Here is a 10281-nt window from a genome sequence, read left to right as displayed (position 1 = left end):
CTCAGCAGCAGGACAGCAGCGCTCAGCCCTGCCTGGTCCCGCACCTCCCAGCCTTCTGTCCCAGCTGTAACATAGAAGCCAAGCAATGCCATGGCTCACCCATGGCAGCATCAGCATCAGGCAAAGGCTCGAGCTTGTTCATAGCTTGCCCTGGCTCTGGGAGGAACTCCTCCCTGCTGCCTCCCTGCTCCACGTCACTTGGGGAGCCAGCTAAAGTCTGGGTCCCACAGACATGCAGGTGGGCTCAATGCTCTGCATCCCTTTTGTTCCTCCAAGCCCCCCATCCCTGGAGCCTCTTCCAGCCACCCAGTTGCAGAGTGATGTAGCGTCTTCCCAGAGAGTACAAGCTGCTTGGAGGAGCCTGCCTTTAAAAGGGAAGGTATTTCCAGATGAGGCTGCTTCATCCCAGCACAGGGAGAGAATGGAAGAAAGGGGGGCTTGTGGGGGGAGAGTAGATGGAAAAACAGACAGCATCCTTCCTCCTTCTGGCCCCATTCCGAGTATGCCCTGCACATCTCAGAGCCCCGCACGTGTGCCCTGTCTGTGCTGCAAGTGCCAGCAAGCTGGCCCTTAGTTGGTGTGCAGAGGGGCAGGTGAGGGGGGACTCGGTATCTGGGACAGCACACCACCAGGAACAGAGCTCAGACATCCCTTTCCATGACCCCACCCCACTGCTCTGCCAGCTGGGAGTGTGGGGAGGATGGATTCCTCAGGGGTGCTGTGTCCAGAAGGCACCACCCTGCCCTGGTGTTTCAGGTGGGTTGATACAAATCCCATCTCAGGCCTGGGTAACACTTGTTCTCATCCTCATCCCACAGAGCAGGGGGTGCAGGGTTAGGGTGCTCCAAGGATGGGAAATACACTCTTGGGCACTGCTGCTTGGAGGGGAAGCAGCTCTGAGGGGTAAACCAGGAGCATCCTCTTGACCCTGCTCTGGGAGAGACTGTTTGAAGTGGCCTTTCCTTAGCTGTGGTGACAGCCTTCCGGTATGGCTCTGGGCAAGCAGGGGCCCCATGTCTTGCAGAGGACAAACCTCTTAGGAAATCCCTGTCTGCTTGGAGAACCCAGCATGACAGGAAGGAGGGATGAAATGCAGGACCCAGAGACCCTGCCTGAGTCCCATCCCAGGGACAAAATGCCAAACATTCTGTGCCAACTAAAGACCCAGAGGCTGCAGAAAGTGAGGAGGCTGCAGAGGGCAAAAGTGCAAGGCTGTCTCCTGTCCTGTCCAGCCCTGTGCAGCCTCGCCACAGCTCCATCCCAGGCCGGGCTGACCCAGACCAGCGGAGCCTGGGAAGTGGCTCCTGAACCCCCGCACTGGCCTGGTCCCAGTTTCCATCAAATCTTGGATGACACTGCTGCCGGGAAGGCAGTTGGAGCTGGAATGTCAAACAACTCCCGCTGGTCATGACATCCCTGTGAGCAAAGCCAGCTGCATCCTGCAGCCGCCCCTCCTTCCTGGCCCTCCCTCCCTGCTGCTCCCCCAGGATTTAAACCCAGCACAGCCTCCTTGGGCTGTAGGCATCTTGGGGCTTGAAGCTAGACAGGATATGGGGACAGGATGTTGACCCTTCCTTGTCCCTATACCCTGCCACCAGGACCCAGTGCCCCCTTATGCCTGGCCTTAGCTGCAGGGTGAGTTGAGGAATGGGAATGAAGCAGCAGGGGTGTCCATCCCCCTCCCTCCTGACTCCTGGCTGTCTTCCTTCATCCCGCTCCTTTTACAGCCGTGAGCCTCCCAGACGCCTTTACCCTAAGAGGGAAGGACTGTGTGGCCCATTCCCCAGTGCTGACGGATCCAGAGCACATGCTATTGTCTAAATAGGAGGTGGCTCTCCCTCCCTGCCTGGACCAAGGCCCAGCCTGGCCTGATGGGGTCCCAGGAGCTGCTGGGTAAAGTCTCCAGTCCCACCATGCCTGCTATTCATCGCAGCTGCCCCCATGCCTTTGCCCACTCCAGAGCTCAGGACCAGAGGGTGCACAGACTGCCTGGTGCCCACCCCCATGTCCCCAGGTGATGGGGATGCTGAGGACATTGTCCTGTCTGTGAGTGGCACAGAATCCGGGGGGTGCCTGAATGCCCCCATGGCAAGCATTGATGCCAGGGGTGTCCAGATGCAACCTGTATAGATGCTGGGAGGTGTTTGCTCACTTCCCTTGGTCTTTGTGTGTCCTCTGGGTGAGTTGTTACCTCCATATTTCACGAGCATTCTGGGGGTGAGCTGTTGCCCTGACTTGTGTAGATGATGGGGAGACCAGCTCCTTCCATGTCCATGTGGATGCTTGAAGCATACACCTGCCCCATCACCCATCTACATCTGGCCCTGTTGTCCATGGGGATATTGGGGATATTTCCCTATCCCTGCTGCGTAGGGGCAGGCTAAAGTGTGTCCACCTGCCCCCATGGTCCATAAGGACATTCACCTGCCCCCGTGGTGTGGAGACACTGAAGATGCCTAGCTGCCCTTGTGATCCATGTGGACATGGGGGTGGATAAGTGTCTGAGTGGTCCATGAGGATGCTGCAGGCCTCGATAGCATCACCCATGCCAGTGAGATGAGGTAGCGTTACCCGCTGCATCGCTGATGGCTCACGTAAGGCATGGTGGCCATTCACTCAGCCTCCAGCAATTCCTGGGCAGTGATTTCACTTTCCCATGCTCAGACACGTGGGCTGGGATGCGGGGGACCACATGGCCTCGATGGATGCCATCCCTTTGCTCATCCTGGCAGGGCTGGCAAGGGGGGTCCAGGCAGGGGTGACACTTCCTGGATCTCTACTGTGTTTACAGTCTTTGTCCTGGGCCATCTTTCTATTAACCCCTTCCAGCAGGGAGGGTTAAGCACTGCCTGCCCATCCCCAGGGCCTACTGCCAGCAGGGAACACTTCTTGCAGCAAAGCTTGCCCAGGGCTGCCAGGGGACATAGGGAGGACCACAGTGCCCTGTCATTACTGGTCCTGTCTCTGCCAGGCACCTCTGGGCACACACATGAGCCCAGCAGCAGGGTGCACACATGCAGAGGAGGAGATGATGCCATTTTGGAAGGGCTGCCTTTGGCTCCGTGCTGCACTGGATGATCCATGGGCAGCGCGGGATGGGGACGGAAGCACTGTATTCCCAGAAACACGGTGATGGGGTAGGGGGCAACCATGGCAGGTGCTGTGCAGCCCTTGGCACCCAGCCAGGGGTGAGTCAGAGCCCACCCAGATATAGCCATCAGGAGCTTTTTCTGGATGTCCTGCTGTGCCTGGAATAGCTGTGGCACGCCAAGGCACTGCCCTTTGCTCACAGCGGCAGGGCTAGAGGAAGGCCACACCCGGCCCTGCCACTCACTCCTGCTCTGACCCCCCAGATCCAGGCACACCCTGCTCCTGCACACACACATACCCCAGGAACCATCCACCCTGAGCACCCACTCGGCACCCATCCGCTCTGGGCATCCACTGGCTGGGGAGCCAAAGGTTCTAAATGTCCTCAGATGTTCTTCAGGCACAGCCTGGGAACTATTCAAGAGCACCTAGCCCTGAGCTGTGTTCCGGCAGCAGAGGGGGGTGATGCTGGCAGGAGGAGTGTGGGGAGGGCTGCCTGGCATACATGTCCCTTTGACATATGTATCCCAGCTCTGGGCTGGAGTGCTGGGTGCTCCCAACCTTGTCCCTGCCTGGGGGGGCCTGGCCTGTGGGGTCTTGGCCCTATGTTGTGCTGTAGTTGACATGGAGACCCTCCAGCTGTCTATCTGCAGGGTGCCAGGCAGTGGGAGTGCTCGTTCCCATTTGGTGGTGGGGAGAGGCAGGTGCTGGGGGCTAGAAGCATAAATCCAGAGCTGTCAGGAGCTCTCGGCACGACAGGTCACAGGGTCAGGGGTAACAGGACAACCAGTTTCCAGTACTCAGAACATGGATGGCGTCTCCAGCTAACAGAGTGCCCACATGGGTGACTCAGGAGCTGGGAATCCAGCTGGCACCCAACACCTGGGCCCCATGCAGCACTCACAGGCTGCCACGTCCATCTCCCAAGGCCACACACCCATTGCTTGGAAGAAAGGATCCTGCTGTGAAATGATGCACAAGGACTGATCGAAACCCAAAACCCCACTGGCTGCATCCAGCCCATGAAGGGAACCCAGCCAAGGGAAGGAGGCAACCTAATCCATGCAAGGCCAAGGGGTCCTATCCCTTGGGAGTGCCCCTGGGGCTAACAGGCAGCTTGGGTGCTGCCCTGCCACTGTGCCAGGTCTCAGAATCCAGTGCATTGCTGTCACTCAGAGACATTTGTCTCCAACATGGCACCAAGGGTTTGTGCCTTGTTTCCTGTAAGTCCCAGACAGCGCCAAGGCAGGGGAGCAACAACGATGGCGAGCTGCAGCTTGTCTGTGACCCACTCCAAATGTACCTAGCCTTGGGGAAGCGAGTGTGTTTTCCTGTGCATCTGCACCCCACTGCAGACAGGCCAAGCCCCGTTTTGGGGCAGCTCTTTTTCTCCCAGTCTCCACTCCTTAGAAGTGGGGCATACCCGGGAAGGATGGGTGACCATTGTTTTGTAGCCTGTCCCTGCTCCTTGCTTCCCACCCCGACCCCACGCGGCTGTGTCCCTCTTCCACCCACCCTTGATTCAGCTCTACCCTACTCCTATCAGGCACTGTGTTTGCCTGGTCTGGAGCAGGGTGCGGGCTGAGGGGTGCATGGAGTGGATTGCACGGTGTGGGGTGCAGGGTGAGAGTGCGATGTGCATGGCGGGGGGCATAGTGTGTGAGGTGCAGGGTGCAGGGTGTGGATTGCAGGGTGCGGGGTGCGGATTGCCGGGTGCAGAGTTCGGAGTGCAGGGTGCGGATTGCGGGGTGCAGGGCTGGGTGCAGATTGCCGGGTGCAGGGTGTGGATTGCGGGGTACAGGGTGCGGGGTTCAGACTGCCGGGTTCAGAGTTCGGAGCGCAGGGTGCAGATTGCGGGGTGCAGGCTGTGCGATCCTCCGTGCCGGCAGGGGGAGCCGGGCGGGCCGGCGCGGGGCGGTGGCGGCCATGCAGGTACCGGGCGGGTGGCGGGCTCGGGTCGGTGCCGCCCGGGACGGGGGTCCCCGGTGCGGCGGGGGTCCCGGCCCGGGGCGGGGTTTTGCCGGCGATGTGCGGTGACGGCGGTGCCCGCAGGTGGCGGCACAGGGCTCGAAGGCGGCGGCGCAGGCGGCGGCGCAGGAACTGGTGAAGTTTGTGAACCGCGGTCCCTCGCCATACCACGGTAAATAAACACCGCCCGGTCCCCTCCCCGGCCCTCTCCCCTCCCGCGCGGGCGGCCCTGATGGCTCTTCCCCCCGCAGTGGTGGCGGAATGCCGCAGCCGGCTGCTGCAGGCCGGCTTCCAGGAGCTGAAGGAGACGGAGCACTGGGACGTGCGGCCGGCGCAGAAGGTGGGCCCGGCTGGGACGGGGCAGCGGGAGCCGCGGGTGGACGGGGCTCCTCACCCCTCACCTCTACCCCTCTGCCTCCAGTACTTCATCACCAGGAACTACTCCACCCTCATCGCCTTCGCCGTCGGCGGCCAGTTCCAGCCCGGCAATGGGTTCAGCCTGATAGGAGCCCACACCGACAGCCCCTGCCTCAGGGTAAGGTCGCCCGGCTGGGTGCCGAGTTCTTCTCTGGGGTCCTCCAGTTTCAAGCCACAAGCAAAAACTATCCTGACTACCCCTGTGCCCTGCAGCATCATTGTTGGCTCCCTACACCTCCCAAATCTGTCGCCCAGAGCAGCCCCTGTATTGCTCTGCCTGCTGCTGTCTCCTCTGTGTCCCCTGTCCTGCAAAGCCCCTCACTGCACCCTGTGCTGGCAGCATCAGCAATGAGGCACGTGCTGCCCACTTCCCACCAGCTGCTCCATGGTGCCAGCAGTGACACCTCTGCTGTTGCCCAGGTGAAGCGTCGCTCTAAGCGGGGACAGGTGGGCATAGTGCAAGTTGGTGTGGAGACCTATGGAGGGGGCATCTGGAACACCTGGTTTGACCGTGACCTCACCGTGGCCGGGAGGGTGATCATAAAGGTGAGTCTGAATTTTGGCACGCACAGTCGCATAGCTGTGTGTCTCTGGTACCGGATTGCTGACCCCCACATGCAGTGGGACCTGCTGCAACCTCTCAGCTCTGCAGGCGTGGCCGCAGAAGTCCTCCTTGTGTTTCAGGACCAAGCCACGGGGCGCCTGGAACAGCGCCTGGTACGTGTGGAGCGGCCCATCCTCCGCATTCCTCACCTGGCCATCCATCTGCAGCGCAGCATCAATGAGGACTTCGGGCCCAACACTGAGCACCACCTGTAAGGCCTGGCTCAGCCCCAACCCCTGGCCACCCCTCAGGAGGGCTGGGACCCAGCTAGAGCAAAGCCCCGCCTTGGCTCTCCCTTTGGCAGCCGCTCACTGCAGTGGGGAGATCTGCAGTGGCTTTTAGCCCCATGGAGTCCTTCTAGGAGATGCTTCCAAGCATAGGAGTTGGGAAAGGACACTGGGGTGTCCTGAGGTTGCACAATAGATTTGTACTTAAAATATGCATTCTTGCTCCATTCGGCATAGCAATCACTCCCTGGAAGAGCAAGGCAAACACCCCAGGAAGGTTTGGTGGTGTGTGACCCAAGCAGGTGAGGTGAGCAAAGCTCTGGGAGCTAATGTTGCTGACCCCCACAGGGTTCCCATTCTGGCCACTGCAGTACAGGAGGAGCTGGAAAAGGAGGTGCTTATGGAGTCTACACCTTGCAGTGCTGCAGCCCAGGTGAGCTGTATGCCAAGGATCAGCAGGGATGCTTGCAAGTACCTCATACTTGTCACCTTTGAGTCCTGAGGGACCTGCCACCAGCTTCCCTTTCTCCCTGTGTACTGCTGGTAACCTTCCACTCTGCCTCACAGTTGTGTACACAGGACATCTGCTCATCCATCTCTCTTGTCTCACCCTTGCCTGCAGCCAGTGTGGAAGGGGTGCATCTCCTTGAGGTGGCAGGGCAGGGAGGGGGCTAGCACAGGGGCATAGGGCCATCCTGGGTGAAGTGGGGACTTGAACATAGGACATGTTAGTAGGAGAGAGTACTGTGCCAACATAAGCAGGGTCAGGGACAGCTTTGCAAAGGGAAACTGGGAGTTTTTCCTGTCATCTACTGCCTGTCCTGCCCACAGCTCTGCTTTCTTCCCAGGCAGAGCGGCATAGCCCTGTTCTTCTTTCCCTGATCTGCCCCCAGCTGGGGGTTAAACCAGAGCAGATTGTGGAGCTGGAACTATGCCTGGCAGATACGCAGCCAGCGGTGAGTAAGGGCAAGAGTATCCCTCTGTCTGCATGCAGCCTATGGGCTGGCACGACACAGGTGCTACCTGGCACACATCCTCTGCCTGGCATGTGCCAGGGCTGGGAGCTGAATGGAATGAGAGGGAGCTGCTCCTGAGGGGCAGAGATAAGGCTACTGGAATGGAGATCCAGTGGCAGGTACTTTTTGGTGATCCAAAGCCTGTGCCCTACTCCTCTTGGCTCTCTGCAGACGGTGGGTGGTGCCTTCGATGAGTTCATCTTCTCCCCCCGTCTGGACAACCTGCACAGCTGCTACTGCGCCTTGCAGGTGAGAGGGGAAGCAACCTGGAGGCTGTAGCATGACCCCCACCCAGCCCAGCTCACCTTTGGGCTGGCCAAAGGCTCTGCAGGGAGTTGTGTTCTTGTGGAATGGGTCTAGATTGTTGGAGGACCTGGGGTTGGATGCCCCCTTTGCTGGGCATGTGGGGTTCCCAGCAGCTTCCAGGGTTGACTCCTGCTGTTGCTGGGCAATGTGTGTGGCCACAGCTCCCTTCCTCCATGCTTTGGTCTCTCCTGGGGGATTTCCTGATGGCTCAGTCGTGAGATTCCCAGGATGGAGTGGCACTCAGGCTGGTGTCCATTCCCCCCTAACCCTGCAGGCCTTGATTGACTCATGTGCAGCACCCTCATCCCTCTCCCAGGAGCCCAATGTGCGTCTCATCGCTCTCTATGACAATGAGGAGGTGAGCAAGGGGCACATCTGTGGGGTGGCTGGCATCAGAAGGGACTCCGTGTTCTCTGCTCTTCCCTAGCTATGCCTAGCAGGAGAGAGAGATCTCACACCCCAGTGGAGGAGGCAGGCATTTGCTTACACCCACATGGAGCATGGCCCAGGCAGGGGTGGGAAGCACTGGTGTGGTAGGAAGCTGCTTTGCTGGCTTTAGGGAGCACCCTGTCACCCATCTGGCCCATGGTGCTGCAGGATTGTGCTGATGGTGGTCCTTGGCAGGTAGGGTCAGAGAGTGCACAGGGTGCAGAGTCCTTGCTCACAGAGCTGGTGCTGCGCCGGATCTCAGCATCGCCACACAACCTGACAGCCTTTGAGGAGGCAGTGGCCAAGTCCTACATGATCAGTGCTGATATGGCCCACGCTGTGCACCCCAATTACGTGTGAGTAGTCTGAGCCATGGCACAGGTGAGAGCAGCCTGCCCTGCCACCTGTGGGACGTATCCCCATCACTCCCCAGGTAGTAGACACAGGACAGTCCTTGTTGCTGCAGGGAGGGAAGGCTATAGTGGGAAATTCTTGCTTCTCTTTTGCAGCGACAAGCATGAGGAGAATCATCGTCCAGCCTTCCACAAGGTGAGGGCAGCCCTCTGCTTTGGTCTAGGATGGTTGCTGTCTGTCTGTCCTGCAGCGCTGTGGATTGCCCAGCTGCCCCCAGGGCACAACTCGGGTATTCAAATGGGAAACCTTTATCTTGCAATGGGATTTGACTATGCCAAACGTCTAATGTTAATCACTTGGGATCCCAGTCTTGTCTGTGGAGCTTCTCCCTGCTCTGAGCTGGGGCTGTCCCCATGGAAACACTGTCCCCATCCCCATGGGCTCACCCAGGAAAGGGAGAATGGACTGATATGTTGGGGTGGAATGGCATTGCCTGGGCATGGGTGTTTTCTATTCCTGGGTCCCATCATGGGCCCGCGGTGCCTTCCTTTGTGCAGGGCCCTGTCATCAAAGTGAACAGCAACCAGCGCTACGCCTCTACAGCTGTCACTGAAGCCGTAATCCGGGACATTGCCGCCCGCGTGGGTGTCCCTCTGCAGGTGAGCAGGGCTGGGTGAGCCCTCCTTGAACATCAGTTTAGGCTGCAGCCCTGCCCCTGGGTTCATCAGAGGGGGCCTGTGCCAAAGCTCCACCCCTGTTACCATGTCTGACCCCACTGGGGTCTTGGTGCTGCCTGTTGCTCTGGGGTTCCAGCTCCAGGACTGCCTCAGGGAGCAGGCTGGTGAACAGGATGGGAGCCTGGCCTGAGCATGTCCTATCTCTGGAGCATTTTTTGAACCCTGGCATGGGTTGCTGCTGCTTCCCTGTCCCAGGTCACCTCCCTTAAGGGCTGAGGGCCCTTGTGGGAGGCCATGGGGCAGCACGTAGAGCTGCTGAGGTCTTGCCCCCATGCAGGAGTTCATGGTGCGCAACGACACACCCTGTGGCACCACCATCGGCCCCATTCTGGCCTCCCGCTTGGGGCTGCGTGTGCTGGACATTGGCTGCCCACAGCTGGCCATGCATTCCATCCGGGAGATGTGCTGCACCTCGGGAGTGCTTCAGAGTATCACCCTCTTCAAGGTGAGCCCTGTGTCCCCCAGCCTGTGCTAAAGCCTGCTCCCTGCTGCTCTGCATCTCCCACATCCCCGTGTCCCCATCCGATCCTTGCTTTGGGGCTGAGCCCAGCCATCCCACAGAATTCCCCAACTCTCTAGAGCAGCTCAGGTACTGGCTGCTTCCGGAGGTGCCCCCTCTCATCCCAGCCTTCCCCAGTGACTGCCATCCCTAAGTAGTTCCTATGGCAACCGGTGCTAGCCTTGAGTCAGCGATGGGTTACTATGGCGACATGGTTCTGCTTTCTGCTAGTAGCTGCCTACTATGACGCTGTGACAGGGAGCTGCTGCCTGCCCCCACTCCCTGTCACCCCACCCCACACCGCCTTGCTCAGCCCATCCCGACAGCCTCTCTTCTTCCAGGGCTTCTTCGAGCTCCTGCCGACGGTCAGCAGCAGCCTGGTGGTCGACTGAACATGGCGGAGAGGGAATAGCAGTGGGTTTAGTCCTGGGGCCATTAAAGCATTTCTGTCTCTCCGGCATGTGGTCCATGACTGTGGCTGGGGCTGACGTACGTGGCTCCCCCTGGGGACTCCCATGGCTCCCACCTGTGCTCTCCCCTGGAACTGTGAGCAAGACCCGTTCACTCATCTACAGTGCCTTGTTGAGAGGTGCTGGGGGTCCCAGCTTAGGGGCAGAACAGGGCTCGGCTCCTG

The 10281-nt window shown here is 59.5% G+C and overlaps 1 protein-coding gene across 1 annotated transcript; it reads left to right on the top strand.

Moving 5' to 3' along the window:
* Positions 1 to 4984: 4984 nt before the first annotated feature.
* Positions 4985 to 10103, top strand: DNPEP (aspartyl aminopeptidase). The gene is made up of 15 exons (XM_058840306.1): positions 4985 to 5022; positions 5143 to 5230; positions 5310 to 5398; positions 5480 to 5593; positions 5896 to 6021; positions 6160 to 6290; positions 6655 to 6739; positions 7155 to 7262; positions 7494 to 7571; positions 7903 to 7986; positions 8253 to 8413; positions 8567 to 8606; positions 8969 to 9070; positions 9426 to 9593; positions 9989 to 10103. The coding sequence occupies exons 1-15, from the start codon at positions 5017 to 5019 to the stop codon at positions 10037 to 10039; spliced, it is 1431 nt and encodes a 476-aa protein (XP_058696289.1). The 5' UTR covers positions 4985 to 5016; the 3' UTR covers positions 10040 to 10103.
* The last annotated feature ends 178 nt before the right edge of the window (positions 10104 to 10281 follow it).

The sequence above is a fragment of the Poecile atricapillus genome, chromosome 5 (assembly GCF_030490865.1).
Source record: "Poecile atricapillus isolate bPoeAtr1 chromosome 5, bPoeAtr1.hap1, whole genome shotgun sequence".
Lineage (NCBI taxonomy): Eukaryota > Metazoa > Chordata > Aves > Passeriformes > Paridae > Poecile > Poecile atricapillus.
Note: the sequence above shows the minus strand (reverse complement) of the source record. Positions and strands in the feature narration are given on the sequence as shown.